The sequence below is a fragment of the Pelobates fuscus genome, chromosome 9, assembly GCF_036172605.1.
Source record: "Pelobates fuscus isolate aPelFus1 chromosome 9, aPelFus1.pri, whole genome shotgun sequence".
Lineage (NCBI taxonomy): Eukaryota > Metazoa > Chordata > Amphibia > Anura > Pelobatidae > Pelobates > Pelobates fuscus.
Window position 1 is genome coordinate 149,485,845 of NC_086325.1, and position 21,825 is coordinate 149,507,669.

Here is a 21,825-nt window from a genome sequence, read left to right on the forward strand (position 1 = left end):
ATATAGTCTCTACTGTGTTGATTCCCTTTATGTATTTAAATGTTTCTATCATATCCCCCCTGTCTCATCTTTCCTCCAAGCTATACATGTTAAGATCGTTTTAACTTTCCTGGTAAGTTTTATCCTGCAATCCATGAACCAGTTTAGTAGCCCTTCTCTGAACTCTCTCTAAGGTATCAATATCCTTCTTAAGATACGGTCTCCAGTACTGCGTACAATACTCCAAGTGAGGTCTCACCAGTGTTCTGTACAATGGCATGAGCACTTCCCTCTTTCTACTGCTAATACCTCTCCCTATACAACCAAGCATTCTGCTAGCATTTCCTGCTGCTCTATTACATTGTCTGCCTACCTTTAAGTCATCTGAAATAATTACCCCTAAATCCCTTTCCTCAGATGTTGAGGTTAGGACTCTATCAAATATTCTGTACTCTGCCCTTGGGTTTTTAAGTCCAGGATGCATTATCTTGCACTTATCCTAAGCACAGATAACAAGTAGAACTCATTTGCCATATTGGTACATGCATCAGAGGTCCTGCACTGTCCACCTGTATGGATACAGGAAAATATTATATTTTAGAGATTAAAAAATACACATACAGTCACAGGAAAAAGAAAGTACACATTCTTTGAATTATAGGGGGGTGGAGGGGTATAGTGTTAGGAATACATATTTGTACATATTTGTATTCCTAACACAATAGAATCCCTTTAGGCTTTACCATCAGACAGAGTAGACTCTACTTTCTCTTATGATATCTTTGCATTTTGTAGTAACAACCCCTGGATGTTGGGCTAAGGTAACATCCCCAGGACGAACTTGTAAACCAGAGTAATCTGAATGTACCTTTCCTGGTTAAATACTTTGTTGTTATTATTATTATTATTATTATTATTATTATTATTATTATTATTATTATTATCTCATTGTAAGTGTTATTAAATACAGTCTTGATCAGTAATTTGTAAAGAATTTATTTTCATGAATTTACTAAAAATTGACAGCTCTGCTTTACTGTCACCTGCAAAGTATGTGTTTAATATTATTGTTTATTTATTTTATTATTTGTGTTTTATGCAAAATAGTGGTCCTTGTACATGCATTGACTGTGGATTACATAGAAACACAGACAGACTGTGAGAATGACTCCTGCACAGAACATCATTTTGTATTTGAATTTATATTTTATTAGTCACTGTAATAACATATTTAACAGGAACAGAGCGATTGAGCCAATCAAAACGGGTGAAGTTGGCGGACCAATGACAACGCAGCATACATAGCGCTTACATTATTACAGCCAATCAGCGTGCCTGACAGGCAGCTCTGGCCCACACACACCCTTCCAATCAGAGAGCAGGACTGTTGATGCTGTCGGCCAATAGGAACGCTGCTCTGGGTTTCTGCGCTAATAAGCTGTCTGTTGTGAAGAGGCGGAGGAATGGCGGGAGTAATGGAGTACAGGAAAGCTGCGGATCTGTATCATCGGTTAAAGGTGGGTATCGGCTGCCCGTGGCGCCCGCTGTCTGCCGGAGAAACCGGCTGCTTCTCGTTACCTGGTGACAGACCTAACCGAGCACTGACCGACCCGCCGAGCACCGTGTAGCTCCGCCGGACTACATTACCCATAAACCTCTGGCAGCTCATTCAATGGCTGAGCATCATGGGAAATGTAGTCCGTGGCCACAGAGTGTCAGAGGTTAACCAGTAAGAGTGTTAGAGGATAACTGTCACTGCAGCCGCAATATACACACTGAGCCTGGCAATAGCAATAATAATGATAATAATAATAATAATAGTGTATAATACAGGAATAATATACACACTGAGCCTGGCAATAGCAATAATAATGATAATAATAATATAGTGCAGGGATAGGCAACCTTCGGCACTCCAGATGTTGTGGACTACATCCCCCATAATGCTCTTACACCCATAATGCTGGCAAAGCATCATGGGAGGTGTAGTCCAAAACATCTGGAGTGCCGAAGGTTGCCTATGCCTGATATAGTGTATAATACAGGAATAATATACACACTGAGCCTGGCAATAGCAATAATAATGATAATTATAATATCGTATAATATGGAATAATAATAATACAGTGTATAATACAGAAATAATATGGAATAATAATAATACAGTGTATAATACAGGAATAATATGGAATAATAATACAGTGTATAATACAGGAATAATATGGAATAATAATACAGTGTATAATACAGGAATAATATTGAATAATAATAATACAGTGTATAATACTGGAATAATATGGAATAATAATAATACAGTGTATAATACAGGAATAATATGGAGTAATATACACACTGAGCCTGGCAATAGCAATAATAATAATAATAATTATTATAATTATAATATCGCATAATATGGAATCATAATAATACAGTGTATAATACAGAAATAATATGGAATAATATACACACTGAGCCTGGCAATAGCAATAATAATAATTATTATTATAATATCGTATAATATGGAATCATAATAATACAGTGTATAATACAGGAATAATATACACACTGAGCTTGGCAATAGCAATAATAATAATTATTATAATATGGAATCATAATAATACAGTGTATAATACAGGAATAATATACACACTGAGCCTGGCAATAATAATAATTATAATATGGAATCATAATAATACAGTGTATAATACAGAAATAATATGGAATAATATACACACTGAGCCTGGCAATAGCAATAATAATAATAATTATTATAATATCGTATAATATGGAATAATAATAATACAGTGTATAATACAGGAATAATATGGAATAATATACACACTGAGCCTGGCAATAGCAATAATAATAATTATAATATCGTATAATATGGAATCATAATAATACAGAAATAATATGGAATAATATACACACTGAGCCTGGCAATAGCAATAATAATAATTATAATATGGAATCATAATAATACAGTGTATAATACAGAAATAATATACACACTGAGCCTGGCAATAGCAATAATAATAATAATAATTATTATAATATCGTATAATAATAATACAGTATATAATACAGGAATAATATGGAGTAATATACACACTGAGCCTGGAAATAGCTGTAATAATAATTATAATATCGTATAATATGAAATCATAATAATACAGTGTATAATACAGAAATAATATGGAATAATATACACACCGAGCCTGGCAATAGCAATAATAATAATAATAATAATAATTATAATATCGTATAATATGGAATAATAATAATACAGTGTATAATACAGGAATAATATGGAGTAATATACACACTGAGCCTGGCAATAGCTATAATAATAATAATAATTATTATTATTATTATAATTATAATATCGTATAATATGGAATAATAATAATACAGTGTATAATACAGAAATAATATGGAATAATAATAATACAGTGTATAATACAGGAATAATATACACACTGAGCCTGGCAATAGCAATAATAATAATTATAATATCGTATAATATGGAATAATAATAATACAGAAATAATATGGAATAATAATAATACAGGAATAATATGGAGTAATATACACACTGAACCTGGAAATAGCTGTAATAATAATTATAATATCGTATAATATGAAATCATAATAATACAGTGTATAATACAGAAATAATATGGAATAATATACACACCGAGCCTGGCAATAGCAATAATAATAATAATAATTATAATATGGAATAATAATAATACAGTGTATAATGCAGAAATAATATGGATTAATATAGTGTATAATACTGAAATAATATGGATTAATACAGTGTAGGGGTGCACCGAAATGAAAATTCAGGGCCGAAACCGAAAATTCAGGATGCCCTTGACCGAAAACCGAAACTGCCTTTTTGCCCAAATACTTTTAAAATACTTTTTTTTTTCTATGATTTTATTAATATAATTCTTTCATGAATTTAATAAATCAAATATGAAAAACTACAAGCCAATAAAATAAATAACCACACTTATTGAGAGCAACACACCAAAATTGGACAGAAAATAGCTTTAAAAAAAACAATATAAATAAAAATCTGTTAACCCTGTTTGCTATATATGACTGAATAATATATATATATCTATCTTTAATTGAATACCATACCAATAATATTTATTAATAATAAAGATTTAGAAATGTGGACTAGGGACTTGACGAAAGCACTTTGGGCAGATTGGCACGTGCAGAATATAATTAATAAATGGATGTGGCTATGTTTGCAGTAGGATAGGTTTTCTTAAAGTGTATTTCTTTTTCTGTATACACGATGTGGGTAGTTTTACAGCAGGTTGCCCCACTGCTCTCACGGCACGTCTGGCACTTCCGGTTAGAAGGTTGCGCGGCGGCAGTGTGCGGTCTTCTCACAGCGGTACCAGGGTGGATGGTGAGCAGTGGCGTACACATGACCAATGGGGCCCCGGTGCGAAAATTGATCCGTACCCCCCCCCCCCCACGCTTACTCTGCACGCTTACTCTGCGCAGGCCGGGGCCGCAAAACATGGCGGCGGGCACCTGGTCGCAGGGCTGCGACCGCCGCGGTATGTACACCAGTGCATGCTGATGCACACACAAAGGACCACTACAGACACCCAGATCACATCAGCTCAATGAAGTGGTCTGGGTGTCAGGTCCCTCTAGTTTTAACCCTGCAGCTGAAAGCATAGCAGTTTCAGCGAAACTGCTATGTTTCACTGAGGGTTAATCCAGCGTCTAGCGGCTGTCTCACTGACAGCCGCTAGAGGAGCTTCCGCGATTCTAAGACACTGAACGTCCATAGGAAAGCATTGAGTAATGCTTTCCTATGGGCGGTTTGAATGCGCGCACGGCTCTTGCCGTGCATGCGCATTCGGAGCTGAGCGGCGGAGGGATCCCCAGCGCCAAGGGAGTCCGGCGCTGAAGACACACACACACACTCTCACGAACAGATGCATACACACTAGCTAACAGACACACACATTTACTGACAGAGACACACTCAGCGACAGACATACATACACACTCACAAAACATACTCTCACTGACAAACACTCACTAACAGACATCAAACAGACTCACTAACACAAACACACTCAGTAACAGACACACATTGTAACACACTCACTGACACTCACTAGCAGACACACACTCAACAGACACTCACAGTAACACTAACACACACAGTAACACTCACAGACACATTTTTTTTTATTTAACCCCCCTCAGCCTCCTTACCTTTTGGAGTGCTGAGGGGATTCCCTGGGGTCCAGTGGTGCTGCTGGGCTCCTGGGGGGCCGGTCACCCGGCGGGCAGGCAGGCTGGCGCGCGCGCGAGGGAGCACTCTCCCCCGAGTGCTTCCTCTTCAGCTCCCTCGCGCGCCGCGTACTGATACCAGCGCCGGAAGATGACGTCATCTTCCGGCTCCGGTATCAGTGCGGTGCGCGAGGGAGCTGAAGAGGAAGCACTCGGGGGAGAGTGCTCCCTCGCGCGCCCGCCAGCCTGGCCGCCCTATTTTCTGCCGATATTTGCCAATATCGGCCGAAATGGATTAGGTCCATTTTCGGCCGATACTTTCGGCCGCTGGAATTTCGGTGCACCCTAATACAGTGTATTATACAGAAATAATATTGATTAATATAGTGTATTATACAGAAATAATATGGAGTAATATCGTGTATTATACAGAAATAATATCGAGTAATATAGTGTATAATACAGTGGTAATATGGATTAATACAGTGTATTATACAGAAATAATATGGAATACAGTGTATTATACAGACATTATATGGAGTAATATAGTGTATAATACTGGAATTATATGGAGTAATATAGTGTATAATACTGGAATAATATGGATTAATATAGTGTATAATACAGAAATAATATGGAGTAATATAGTGTATAATACAGAAATAATATGGAGTAATATAGTGTATTATACAGAAATAATATGGAGTAATATAGTGTATAATACAGAAATAATATGGATTAATATAGTGTATTATACAGAAATAATATGGAATACAGTGTATTATACAGAAATAATATGGAGTAATATAGTGTATAATACAGAAATAATATGGATTAATATAGTGTATTATACAGAAATAATATCGAGTAATATAGTGTATAATACAGTGGTAATATGGATTAATACAGTGTATTATACAGAAATAATATGGAATACAGTGTATTATACAGAAATTATATGGAGTAATATAGTGTATAATACTGGAATTATATGGAGTAATATAGTGTATAATACTGGAATTATATGGAGTAATATAGTGTATAATACTGGAATAATATGGATTAATATAGTGTATTATACAGTGATAATATGGAGTAATATAGTGTATAATACAGAAATAATATGGAATACAGTGTATTATACAGAAATTATATGGAGTAATATAGTGTATAATACTGGAATAATATGGAGTAATATAGTGTATAATACCGAAATAATAATGAATACTATAGTGTATTATACAGTGATAATATGGATTAATATAGTGTATTGTACAGAAATAAGATGTAATAATATAGTGTATTATAAAGTGATTAGATAATGAGAGGGCAGGGCTACACACTGACAGTTAAAATGTTGCATTGTGGGGGTTAGAGGGGCAACCCCCTCCCTGCTGAAATAATATGGAATAATATAGTGTATTATACAGTGAATAGAGAATGAGGGGGCACGGCTGCCCACTGACCGGACTGTTGCATTGTGGGTATTAGAAGGACTACCTCATGCATGCTGGCATGGTTTTTTTTAGGGTTGGAAGATCCCCCCCAGCCCCATGTTTGCCTGGACAGGTACTTGGGGATCTCATTCAGTCTGGTTCTGATGAATGGGTATGTGTGTTGCATCTGGTGATTGAATAGCAGAGGCAATATGGCAAGTCTGCCATTTATAATAATTTAGAAGTGCTATCTTTACGTATTGTCCGATACATGCAGGCATAGGCTGCTGAAAAACATGATTTGGCTGATATCACTTATAATCTCAACTTGGGAGGAGTGGCAAACGAATGGTGAGCAACCTTTTTATTTTATTTTAAACTTTAAAATGTCCGCTTTAAAAATTAAAGGGACACTATAGTCTCCAGAACAACTACAGCTTATTGTTTGCGTTCTGGTGAGTAGAATCTTCTCTTCAGGCTTTTTGCTGTAAACACTGTCTTTTCAGAGAAAATGCAGTGTTTACATTGCATCCTAGGGATACCTCCACTGGCCACTCCTTAGCTGCTAGAGGTGTTTCCTATTGCAGTGACTGTGCAGCACTGCCACTCAGTGTCTCCACCCTCTGCATGGAAACACTAAAATGTCCTCATTGAGATGCATTGATTCAATATATCTCTATGAGGAGATGCTGATTGGTGAAGTCTGTTTGGCTTGTGCTGGCTCTACTGAACTGCTTCCTTGACCTTCTCAGCCAATCCAATGCTTTCCTATAGGAAAGTATTGTGATTGGCTTAGATCAACACTTCTTATGATGTCAGCCAAGCAGGCAGATCAGATGCACACAAACAAGAAAATAAGGTGGAGTATCTTACATGCACTTATAAGATGATTCTTTACATAGGTACATTCCTATAATAAAGCCTAGGAGAAAAAAAATAGCAAATAATAGTGCAATATAGCCTATACTTCTTATTATATTTTCCAAATGATGTTCTAACGAATTCTAACTCACAAGAATGGAGCCACTGTATGCTCAGCCAGCAGCAGCAGACTGCAATAAAAGTAAGATTTTACTATATTCGGGAGTGAGGGGGGGTGGGGCTAGTTGGTGATTTTTTTTTTTTTTTTTTACTCTATAGGGTCAGGAATACATGCTCCATAATACAAATAAGGACTGAGTAACACCATCATGAGTGCAATGTAGACGTGTATGAACTCTGTAACCCATTTTTCGGTATTTTAAATGTCCTTCTGTCCCTGCTATTTGTGTGTTTTTTAACAGGTTTTCTTTTGTTTCTTATGTTCTTTGTTCTGCTCCTGCAGGTTATGTCATGCCCATGTCTGGAGGGTATTTATCTGACAGAGCCGCAGAATATGTATGACTTGCTTTGCACTCCTTCTGCTCATCGCCTGGACATCTTGGAGTGGATATGCACAAGGTAATATCTCTCTGCTTTCCAATATCTATTTTTCCAACTTATCACATAAATATAATGTGAAACACTGCTACACTCCAGGAGGCTGAAGGCTATCCATTGCACATTTTATTCCATTGCCTTTGCTAAGGATTTATGTGATCAGAGGTCTGTTGCCAATATAGGTCTCTGTTTAATAAGACATTATTTCAATTCTGTGAGTAAAAAATACACAAATGATTTATGTGCAAAAACCATTCATAGACTTGAATGTTGACTTCTGTAGAAAAAAACAAATTGGAATGCTTATTAAATCGAGACCATAATGGCAAAACCTAGCCCTAACCATTGGAGTTGGAGAATTGTCATCTGTTCTACGAATAGTAATGTTGGGGACATCTACATAGACATTATTTCTCCATACATATGAATTGTCCTTGGTCAGAGTACATATACAATCGATTAGGCTCTGCTTTGAAAGCTGTTCCTCCTGGCATGAAGTTCAGTTTTGGATAAATGAGCTTGCAGGGGCATGGGTTCTCTGTGCAATATTACATCAGGAAAGTGGCCAAGGTAAAATGCATATAATATATTATCAATGTTGTCTAGCAAAGAGTATATTGAAGATGGTAAATGTAACTCCCTGGAGGTGATGATCTCCCATGGCAGCTTTAAAACTAGTCACTACCACAGAGAACTGGGATTCAGGCAGATGAATGAACGAATATGCAGAATTTATACAAATGGCAGAAGTAAAATGTCTCAGTTTAACCATTCTGGAGTTTAAACAAAGCACATACAGATTATACATGGCTTCTTGTTTACAATGTATAAGGTGGTAGATCCACTATCCTCCCATTATACTCAGATAGATCTATTTGAAGTATTGTCAGGGAATGTTAAGTCACAAACCTTGAGAAAAGGAATTCAAACTACTTCATTGTTAGTGTGAGATCACAAGCCCTTAAAGGGACACTGTAGGCATCCAGATCACTTCAACTCATTGAAGTGGTCTGGGTGCCAATTCTCATCACCCTTAACCCTGAGCATATAATTATTGCAGTTTTTATAAACTGCAATAATTACCTTGCAGGGCTAAGTCCTCCTCTAGTGGCTGTCGGCTGATGACTTTTGGTCGTCTAAACAACGCTGGACGTTCTCACGCTATGCATCGCCGGAATCTCCATAGGGAAGCATTTAATAATGCTTTCCTATGGGGAGATCCTAATGCAAGCACGACCATTGCCACACATGCACATTAGGTCTGTGGGGGAGGAGCATGGGCAGAGCGGAGTCAGCGCTGAGGGACATCGGCGCTGGACCCAAGTAAGTGACAGAAGGGTTTAGGTTGTGGGCCTTGACAGAAGGGGAAGCTACAGTGCCAGGAAAACAAGTTTGTTTCCCTTTAATTCAGAAATTGCAGCTAACCGTATCTTGGTGGAAACCAGATGACCATCTCAATACAATCTCCACCAATCTTTATACTAGTGACCAAATTACAACAGCTTATTGAAATAAATCAATAATACATACAGGACTCAGTGGAAAGGCACACAAAAGAAAAAAGAGAAAAATATAAAAAATAAACAGGAAAAATAAAAAATAAAATCTAATAAAAAATATAAAATATAAAGTAAAATCAAATAAAAAATGAAGATAATGGTAGAGAATTGCTGATATTTTGAGTATAAATTAATCAGCTAATTGGGTTATACCCTCTTGGAGTGTCTGGTAAATGCAGTCTACAAGTGGCTGAAATAATAATCTAGCTTAAGTGAATAAGCCACTGAGCTGAAAAAAACAATAATCAAAGAAATCTCTCACAGGGTTAAAACATAAATATATGTGGGAAAATATAGTGCAACTGACAGAGTACTGTTAAAAATGTATTAGTACATGAAATTGTCAAAAAAAGCACAAAAAAATACAAATATAAAGACTACAATTAATGTAGTCTTAAAACTAATAAAATACGGTAGTCCAAGCATGAGAGTGCAAAAATAGAGATGGCATTAATACCAGGTAGAGCAAACTTTGGTCCGAAGATGTAAAAACCACTTCCTTGCCGGCCGGACTGAAGTGAATACCGCGTGCGTTCCACTGCGGCTAGTGATGCGTTTCAGCTATGCTTTCTCTCAGGAACTGATGTGTAAAGATGCCGCCTTACGCGTTTCGTGATCTCAGATCACTTCATCAGAGGATGGCATCTTGAAATCTTCAATCTGTTTTATACCCTTTCAATTTAGTCGTTTTGAATTAACCCTTTGTAAGCTTGTAAAAAACTGCAGTATAAAGTCTTCAACACATATATTTAAAATGCATTTAAGAATAAATCCATAATAGGAAGAAATAACAATTGGAATATTAAAGCATAATTCTAATATTAAAAAATTAAAGATAAAAACGTTGTTGTATAAGCATATATAAAAAATATCATAGTGACTATTAATTGATAATTTTGTTTTTAAAAATACATATATAACGAAATATATTTGCAGCAGCTGGTAGAAAAGTTCAGCAGAAAGATATACATATAGATAATTAGTCTGTAATACACAATGTTACATGTAATTTGCTACAATGAGAGTTATAGAGAAAAGTAACAAATAAAAAGTTACCATTTTAACCATTCTATTTGAACTAAAAACCTCAAATGGCATTTGTAGGGATACTGATAAAAATGCTAATAGATCGTTCAATCGTTTGAAATTAACCCATTGTATGCTAAATATAGAATACTGCAATATGAGGTCTTTTTTAACACATATAATTTAAAATACAGCTTATAATTCATGATAAGAAGAAATAACAATTATAGTAATAAAAGGACATAATTCTAGTAATAAGAATAAAGATAAAACCATTGTTGCATAAGTATATATAAAAGTAAGATAGTAGCTATCATTTGATCATTTCGTTTTTTTTTTTTTTTTTTTTTTTAAAGCATACATAACAAGATGTTTGCAGTAGCCGGTAAAAAGGTTCAGCAGAGAGATATACATATAAAAATTCATCTATAACACATACTGTCAAATAATGAATAATAATTACAATTTTATGGATACTTGTTCGCTAAAATGACAGTTACAAAGAAAAATAACAAATATAACGAATTTAACGAAAAAATACCATGTTAACCATTCACATACTTTTTCTTGCAACTGTAAATGATAACTTACAAAAATCAACTCAGATTTAAGTTGTAATTCCATTGGAGTCATCTACCTTTTAATATGCCCTTGTAAGAAATACTATATAGGCAGAACAAAAAGAAAATTTAAGATCAGACATCCGCAATATAAAGAAGGGACTGATGACACACAACCTTTCAAGACATTTTTCAAGTCACCATTCAAAGAATCCAGAAGGCCTAGAATCCTATGCCATTGAAAAAGTCAACCCACACTGGAGGGGAGGAGACTTTGAAAAAGCCCTTGATAAAAATGAGGCCAAATGGATCTTTCAACTCAATAGCCTAGAGCCATTTGGTCTAAATTTTGACTTTGAACTTAATGCTTTTTTGTAATTCCCAATTTCTATTTTTATTTTTTACTGGTATATATTTTTATATTTTTTCTATAGCTGGTTGACAAGCCATCCCACATCATAATTAGTTAAATTTTTACACTATCATAATATCATTTCAAACGAATCATCACCATTCTTTTATCCCCCCTTTTTTTTATACCGTATATTTCTGTAGATTGGTTAGATAACCGAAATATATATATATATATATATATATATATATAATTTTTTTCTTTAAAAAATATATATGTTCCTCTTTGATTTACTAAACACGTATTTAGTAAGAACAATTCAAGGAGATTATTATAATTTTATGATAACTCTTATATACATTGAAAGTCTATTCCCATTTCCCCAGGTGTGGGGATCTTCAAAGAAAGGGAAAGATTAAATGATGAATAGATATTGATTTAATCAAATTCAATCAATTTTAATCACACTGGTTTGAGCACATAAAAAGTCTCTATCAGTTCTTTATTAGCACCTCTATAAATGCCATCTGAGGTTTTTTAAATAGAATGGTTAACATGTTATTTTTTCGTTAAATTCGTTATATTTGTTATTTTTCTTTGTAACTGTCATTTTAGCGAATAAGTATCCATAAAATTGTAATTATTATTCATTATTTGACAGTATGTGTTATAGATGAATTTTTATATGTATATCTCTCTGCTGAACTTTTTTACCGGCTACTGCAAACATCTTTTGTTATGTATGCTTTTTAAAAAAAAACAAAAAAAAAAACGAAATGATCAAATGATAGCTACTATCTTACTTTTATATATACTTATGCAACAATGTTTTTATCTTTATTCTTATTACTAGAATTATGTCCTTTTATTACTATAATTGTTATTTCTTCTTATCATGAATTATAAGCTGTATTTTAAATTATATGTGTTAAAAAAATACCTCATATTGCAGTATTCTATATTTAGCATACAATGGGTTTATTTCAAACGATTGAACGATCTATTAGCTTTTTATCAGTATCCATACAAATGCCATTTGAGGTTTTTAGTTCAAATAGAATGGTTAAAATGGTAACTTTTTGTTTTATTTGTTACTTTTTCTCCATAACTCTCATTTTAGCAAATTATATGTAACATTGTGTATTACAGACTAATTATCTATATGTATATCTTTCTGCTGAACTTTTCTACCAGCTGCTGCAAATATATTTTGTTATATATGTATTTTTAAAAACAAAATTATCAATTAATAGTCACTATGATATTTTTTATATATGCTTATACAACAACGTTTTTATCTTTAATTTTTTAATATTAGAATTATGCCTTTTTAATATTCCAATTGTTATTTCTTCCTATTATGGATTTATTCTTAAATGCATTTTAAATATATGTGTTGAAGACTTTATACTGCAGTTTTTTTACAAGCTTACAAAGGGTTAATTCAAAACGACTAAATTGAAAGGGTATAAAACAGATTGAAGATTTCAAGATGCCATCCTCTGATGAAGTGATCTGAGATCACGAAACGCGTAAGGCGGCATCTTTACACATCAGTTCCTGAGAGAAAGCATAGCTGAAACGCATCACTAGCCGCAGTGGAACGCACGCGGCTTAAATCCAGTGTTACTTAGCACGAGAAAGTCCGTATCCACTTCAGTCCGGCCGGCAAGGAAGTGTTTTTTACATCTTCGGACCAAAGTTTACTCTACCTGGTATTAATGCTATCTCTATTTTTGCACTCTCATGCTTGGACTACCGTATTTTATTAGTTTTAAGACTACATTAATTGTAGTCTTTATATTTGTATTTTTTGTGCTTTTTTGACAATTTCATGTACTAATACATTTTTAACAGTACTCTGTCAGTTGCACTATATTTTCCCGCATATATTTGTTTTAACCCTTTGAGAGATTTCTTTGATTATTGTTTTTTTCAGCTCAGTGGCTTATTCACTTAAGCTAGATTATTATTTCAGCCACTTGTAGACTGCATTTACCAGACACTCCAAGAGGGTATAACCCAATTAGCTGATTAATTTATACTCAAAATATCAGCAATCCTCTACCATTATCTTCATTTTTTTATTTGATTTTACTTTATGTAACGGAGCTCAGTGTACTCCGACCGAGTACCCTCCGTTGATGGATGCTCCTAGCGCTCTCAGAGGACTCCAAGCACTGCAGACGACACCACAACCACCGAAGGCTCCACAACCGCCGTAGCTTAACTGGAGCCGCGCCGTCTTCCGTCCACCCTGGAATGAACCTTCAGCATTCAGGAACGTGTGGGGAAGATCTCTCCTCCTGGAGAGCGTATCCGGAACAAGCTCTTAAAAGAGCTAAGTGATTAAGAGCTCAGGGGAATATGCAGCGCATAGCAATCCCCAGTGTGATATAGCAGTTCCCTCCAATAACGAGACAAGGCTACGTATTGAGGGTCAGAAGAGGTCTGAGGACTGGAACACCCAGCCTGCTTTTTATTAGGATAAGGTACACACAGGACACTCCCAGGGGGAGGATGAAATTAACCAATAACAGCATAGTACAGCCCACAGGTCCCCTCCCCTCAGATAAACAGTTAAACCAATTATTACATACAATAAAAATACAGTTTTCACATACACACTGTAACTTTAAAACCATACATTCAATTTCAATAAAAGTTACATATTCAGACTCAGCATACATCAAACATAAACACTTCCAAAAATCAGCCAAATCCCTCCAGTGGATCAAAAGTTAGCTGGAAGTCCCTTTATGACCGACCGCAAGCACAATTTCCTGCCCAAAACAGTTCCATAGATTTGGGCTGTGCGGCCGGTCAATTTCATGCCGAAAAACGACTAAGTCCCATTTCGAACGGGACTTAGTCTCTGGAGCTGCAAGTTCAGTATGGGAGAAGGTAAGGGTCAGCGGTGTTCGGCAAAATGTGTAGCCGATTTTAGTTCCACAGAATCTTTAGCATACACCGCTGACCGCATTCGAATGACTAAAATGGCCGCCGGCACGTGTTCGGCTACCGAATGGCGGCCACCCAGCGCTCGGCAATTAACCTGCAGTAACCTCACAGCCTGGGAGGTAAATTGCCTGCACACTTTAGCTTCTGGGTGGTCCGCCTGTGTGGTACTTGGTTCAGTAAGCCCTATTTACTGAACCAAGTGGGAGAAAGCCAGGGGCAAGTTATTTTACAGGTCTGGGGACATAGTCTTAAAGGGACATTGTTCAGCAAAGTCACAATATGTCCCCAGACGGTTCTTAAAGGGCCATACACACCCAATAAATGTTAATAAGTTTTCAGGGGCACAATCTTCCAGGGGCCATAGTCATGAGGCAGGAGGCTGGCAAACATGCTTCTCCACAATCCAGGGAAGCAGGGCAATTTCTCATTTAAAGGGCCAGTTACAAATGGCAGTTTGTAACACTTTATATTTTATATATTTTTATAAGATTTAATTTTTTATTTATCCTGTTTATTTTTTATATATTTTTTTTTTTTCCTTTTGTGTGCCTTTCCACTGAGTCCTGTATCTATTATTGATTTATTTCAATAAGCATTTCCCAATTTTATATTGTTTAACCCCTGGTGGTGGTTATTTTCTACAAGCGATACAGTGGTTATGGTAGCTATGTCCAATCTTGACATTTAACTTTTAGAGGATAACTCTACCATTGTTTGGCGTTTATCCAATATTTAGTTGTTCGTTTTTATAAATTACAACAGCTGCCTGCAGGAAATGATATGTTAAAATGGCACAGTAAGCAGATAAAGCTCCTTGTAGTGGTTATGGTGCAAAGAGGTTACTGTCTCCCAAGTTTGTCAGACCATTTTTTATGAGATATGGCCAAACGGTGGACTTTTGTGGTCCCTCTGAATTGAACGCCGGTGTTGGCAATCCATCAAACTTTGGGTGACACAGATAGGTTAAGTTGGGGACACCCAAATAAAAGAGTGGAATGATATCCTGATTGATAGCTCTTTAAGACTAATGGAGTTTTTAATCAAACTCGAGGAATCTCATTTGGAAACCGTAAATCAGAATCTGCAGACAGAAATCAATAATATTAAAACATTTCAAACTCACTTGGATTTTAAACAAATGGAATCCAAATTGAACAATAATTTGGAAAATTTCAAAAAATACATCAGAGAGAAAAAAACATCTCAAATATCAACGAGATCATAGAGACTTTAAGGAGGGAACTATCTGTAGACTGAGAAATACTAGGAAACGCTATAATATCAGACAGAGTTCCACTTCAGGGGACACAGAGTGGTCCAATTCAGATCAGAGCCTAGAGAGGAAGGACAGATATTCGACCAGGAGTAGAAACCCTATACCAAGGAAAGGCATACTAAAACAAACAGAGAGAAATGTTTCATTTCCAGATCCACAGAATTATACCCCCTCAAATACTAATACTAACGTCTCCACTTTACTTACCTCTTCTCAACCTGGAGCCTCCTCCTCCTCGTCTTCTTTTTTAGAACAGGAGTGGCCTCTACCCCAGAGAGGCAGACTCAGGGACAGAAAAAGATGGGGGTACAAGACCAGCAAAGAAGGATACAAAAACCAATAAATCACGACAGTACTGATGAGAATCTTGTCATCAATCTGTCCACCTTCAAACTCACTAAGAAACATAATTCTCTCCTGAGCAAGGGCCTATCATTTGTTCCTTCCCCTACGACCAATATGTTTGACTGGGCGAAAGACACAAATCTTTTTGGACGCAAACTCGCCCTTAACATTATCCATACAAGACAGGAGCACAAACATGCCAGGGAATTGGGTATCACTCAGGAAGACTATCAACACGTTCAAACGATGATATCTCTCCTGGAGGAACAAAATGACAACCCACCCCTCACTACATGTAAACCCCCTTCATGGTACACCCCTAATTTTAAAGATGTATCAAATATAGATCTCTTTGTAAAAATGACTACCAAAGCCTTGGACTCCCTCCCCCCTCCTACAGAAGCTCCTGATAACCTAACCAAAGCCGAACGTGAAGCACTTGGAGAACTCAGTAAGAACAATGATGTGGTTATAAAACCTTCGGATAAAGGAGGAAATATAGTACTTATGGACCAAGATAAGTACATCGATATGTGTCTTGAACATCTTAAAGATAATACTCAATATCAAGTACTGCCTCAGGATCCTACAGCTACTTTCCTCACCGAATTAAAAATCTTGCTCACCCAAGCTTTGGAGGATGAACTAATCAAAAAGGAGGAATATCAATTTATGATTCCGACCAACAATCCCACTATCGCAACCTTTTACTGTCTCCCCAAAGTTCATAAATCCCTAACTAACCCACCAGGGAGACCCATTGTCTCTGGGAACGACTCTCTGACTGAAAAAAATAGCAAATTTCTTGAACAACTCCTCCATCCATTTGTTACAAAACTTTAGTCGCATGTACAAGACACAAAACATACCTTATTGATATTGGAAAACTTAGAGGTTCCACCCTCCTCACTCCTTGCCAGTCTGGATGTGGTTTCATTGTACAATAACATCCCCCATGACAAGGGATTATATGCCACTTCCTACTTCTTACACAGATCTACTAAGTACAACCCCGAGCAAATTGAATTCATCTTAACTCTTTTGGAGTTCGTTTTAACACATAATTACTTTGTGTTCGACGGTCTGTACTACCTACAACTTCGCGGTACGGCTATGGGCACGGCTTGTGCCCCTAGCTACGCGAACTTATATTTGGGATGGTGGGAGGAAAACCTTTTCAAAGACACAACCACTAACCAATTTTCTCAATATATAAACAAATGGTTGAGATATATTGATGATATTTTAATCTTTTGGACCGGTTCTTGTTCTAGCTTCTCTGACATGGTGACGGTGCTAAACAACAACGATATTGGTTTACAACTGACACACGTCATTCATGAAACACAACTGGTATTTCTAGATCTCAGAATCTTACTGAACATGGATGGCACAATAGATACTGAGCTGTATCTGAAAAGCACTGCATCCAATAACTTTCTCCACTGGCGCAGTTTCCACCCTTACCGCCTGAAAGCTGGAATTCCATATGGACAGTATCTCCGAGCTAGGAGAAACTGTTCTAATGAAGTGTCATTTAAAGCCGAAGCAGATATTTTGAGGACACGCTTCAAGAGTAGAGGGTATCCCAATAAGATCCTCAAAAAGGCCTTTCAGAGGGCTCTCTCTCTCAAGACAGAAGTTCCAGCCTTCATTCTACTAAAGTCACCTCACCTAACCAATTGATTAGGTGTATAGGAACCTACGACAAGCAATGGCAACCTATCAAAGAGATATTTACTCGGCATTGGCCAATCCTACAACATGACACTGACTTAAAACCAGAAGCAGTGGCATATCCCAACATCACGGCTCGTAGGTCAAAAAACCTCAGAGACATTCTGGTACACAGTCATTTTGAGAGAAAAACACCTTCCAAGAACTGGCTCACTGCACCCGTGGGAATGTATAAATGTGGACGGTGCAAGGCATGTCCTTTCATAAATCAGTCCAAATTGATTAAGTGCATGAATACACAAAAATTATTTAAAATCAACCAGTTCATAAACTGCAGTACTACACGCGTCATATATGTCATCACATGCTCTTGCGGCATGCAATATATTGGAAAGACCTACCAAGAACTCAGGAGGCGCACTTTGCAACATGTGAATTCTGTTAAAAATCTACATTTATTATTATTATTTATTAAAAATTCTTAAGAAAACGCAGTCTTATTACCCATAGGGTCTCGATGCGCATACCAGCAATAAAAACAGACAAAACAATATCCAGCAAAACCACAGCATTATAATCACATGCATTTGAACCAAGTTAAAAATGTCATGTCATCCCATACGCCTGAGCAAATAAAACTGTTTTTAAGCTCCGGCGGAATTTCAGTGTACATCTGAGTACTCCAGTGGCCGTGCATGTCAGAAATTTCCATGATGGAAACCCTAATCATCTATCTTTTCAGGTCTTGGAAAGAGTTAATTTAAACTCCAGGAAAGGCAACTTCAATCACATACTTCTTTGTAAAGAGTCCAGGTGGATTTATGAATTTAAAACTCTCACTCCAGGCGGTCTAAATGAAGAATTCAACTTCACTCCATTCATTCATTCACATTAGGATTCATTTAGTCAATAGAGCGTATGTATTTATTTTTGTATACTAATGCTCATGACAAGATTTGCCCCTTGTGACTAAGAATCCCTTATTAGATTACACATATGGTCTTATTTTTTATCTTAGTCTGGTTTTTCCTCTGTATTATGTTTTTTCACCCCTTGATCAGCATTGAAGGGGTTAAAACCGATCTTTACAGCACTCCATGATCACAGGGATATAGACATTATATACACCATTTCTTAGTGTTTTTACTATGTCTTAAGTCCTCCATTGATATGTAATTGTCTCTACTTTTTGAGTCATTTTCGCTCATAAGTTTGTGGCAGTTTATCAGTTTTCAACTGCAACATTTATCTATTCATATGTATTATCATATTCATTAGTTTCCTCTACAGACCCTACAGGGTTAATGATGATACTTATTCAATTAGTGATCAATTAGTCATCACTGACAATTAGTGACCGACCAATCAGAATCAGCGGGTCTCGTTTGAATCCACCTATCAGCTCTACCTATTACCTTTAAATAGCTGATACCTCACATCGGTTCCCCTCTGATGAGTTGTGACGAAACGCGCGCGCCAGGGGCCATTGGATTCAGTGCAACAGCTCAGTGTGTGGTCCTCAGATCAACATGACTGCACTCTCTGAAGGATCCTGTTCACCACTCCTGTTATGACTGGAGCAGACTATATTGTGGGGTAGATCTATGCCATTGTGCATTATTCTTTCATCTTCAGTACACATTCGATTGTGATACTACCCCCTCCCTCTGTGTCTGCTGGCTATAACAGTTATTGTGGTTTAGTTTGGGCTATTTTAGCTCCATTTCTCATATGCAGTTGGTGGCAACATTCCACTCTGTTTACCAAGTAAATCATTACTGTTACTATTTCAGTTCTTACTGCAACTTTGTCTTGTTGCAAGCTAACTGCAACTTTGTTTTGTTGCAAGTTACTTATACCAGAGGTATCCTGAAAACTTATGAACAGGTCCTCTGTGTTTTTATGTATCTAATGTCTATATCTTTAGTGTATATTTGTACAGCACCTCATTTATGTATAATTTATCACTACAAAGAATGTAGCAACTATATCTTTAGTGAACATTTGTATAGCACCTCATTTATGTATAATTTATCACTTTAAAGAAGGAACCATATCTGCACTGTGACCATTGTAGACCTGTCAATAAGTATGCTGGATATCTTAACAGCGAGTATAGGTCTTTCTCTGCATAGGTCACAGGGTTGATTACCAGCACTTTCAGTGTTTGATTGTTTTTTGTCTATTTGGTCGCTCACACGTTACACTGATTGCTATTGGACTATCAGTTGCACACAGCTACCATATCTTCTGTGTATATTTGTACAGCACTTCATTTAATTATGATTTATCACTAGAAAGATTAATCCTCATCTTGACTGTGATCGTTTAACAGGCCTGTCAAATACGCTGGACATTTTATCAGCGATTGAAGATCTCTCTTTACATAGGTCACAGGGCTGATTCATGCTCAGAAACTCGGCAGCAGCTGCCCATTAGACCCCAATTCAGTGTTCTCCGAATTGCACACTACTTGAAGTATCGAATGTCTCCCACATTGCAATTTGGGGCAGATGTGCCGCGATACTATGTGCACAAATATACCATTATAATATAGGTATACGTGTATTCACCATCTAGCTTACAGATTTTGATTAGCACTTATTTTTTGGTTCTTTTCTTTTGTTTTGCTGTACATACATTTACACTTACTGTAAATTCACTAAAAGTTATTTTCAATATTTTTTATTTTTTCCTCCAATTGTTTTATATTTCTCGTACTATTAAAAGTTAAATTTTAGTGATATTTTGATCTACTAAGGGCACTCATAGCTTGTCTCCTCTTTCCTGTTACTACCCTGGTAGTCCATTGTGGGTTAACCCCATCTTTTGAGTGTCTTTCCTGTAGCTTCCACCTTTTTTTCTTTTCTTCAAGTTGGGGCGGTTGTCTGGTTTCTCTGACATCTCCATAAACACAAGCCTTAAGACAAAGAACATCAAATTAATGTGCAGTCTAGTAACTTTTCACCTCATTGTGTGTGTGTGTGTTATATAGATTTTTAAGTCTTCATTGTGCAATTGATACAATATTACTATGCTGAAATCAAGTCCACATATAAATAAAAATTTTGTTTGTAAATTGCAGCTCAAGAAGCAATATTGCACTTAATTTGCTTGATCTTTGTAGAGATTTGCTACTTTATCATGCTGCAGGAAATCTCATTATAAAATGGAATGTGTTTTCTTACAGAGTTTATCCACCTCTTCAAGACCAGTTGTCGTCTTTAAAAGAATCCCAAGTGGATGTAAAAGTGAAAGGTATTTTTTCTTTTGTTGTTAAATACGTTTACAGAAGACAATGCTTATAAATATTCCACATTCACAGACATGTATCACTCAATGACAAATCGTTTGTACAAAGTTAAATATTGATGGAGCGTGCTAGCGTTGTCATAACTGTACACATCACACACAGTGAAACTGAGATCTAAAGAATATGTTGGGATTACATTAAGGCTTCTCCCCAAGTCTGTCCAGCACAGAAACATGTGAAAAATAATTACAATATCTGCATGCATCATCAAAAATCACAATGACTCAGACTAACCATCATGTTTCCAGACTTCCGCAGTTCCGTTTTGGTGTGTCCATGCTCTGGAACCTGGTGTGCTTTTCTGCTGCTGTCGCCCAACAGCTTCAAAGTTTGACATGCTTACAGTATTCACCAATTTAATCGCAGCAGTGCCAAGTTGACTTTAAAATTCCAAATTACGCAAAGTTAAAAGGAGTGTGATGTGGCGCAATGAAATTAAAGAGCAATAGGAATACAAATATGTATTTGAAAAGCTATAGTGTTCCTCTACCTTTCTTCCCTCGACACACTGGTCTCCATTTCCATGATGATCCAGTGCTGTATCATAGGAAAGCATCGAGAGGATACTACACATGTGTAACAAATCTCCGCATTGCGCAAATCAAATGCTGCTCAAAGAAGCGCCTCTAGTTGGCTGTTAGG

At 36.4% G+C, this 21,825-nt stretch overlaps 1 protein-coding gene across 1 annotated transcript in view; it reads left to right on the top strand.

Annotated features, from left to right (window-relative positions):
• Positions 1–1,374: 1,374 nt before the first annotated feature.
• HAUS7 (HAUS augmin like complex subunit 7) overlaps positions 1,375–21,825 on the top strand; it is a 29,928-nt gene continuing 9,477 nt past the window's right edge. Inside the window, exons 1-3 of the mRNA XM_063432711.1 lie at positions 1,375–1,496; positions 8,020–8,135; positions 21,061–21,128. Of these exons, the coding sequence (XP_063288781.1) occupies positions 1,443–1,496; positions 8,020–8,135; positions 21,061–21,128 (238 nt within the window). The 5' untranslated portion in view covers positions 1,375–1,442. The remainder of the gene's footprint in view (positions 1,497–8,019; positions 8,136–21,060; positions 21,129–21,825) is intronic.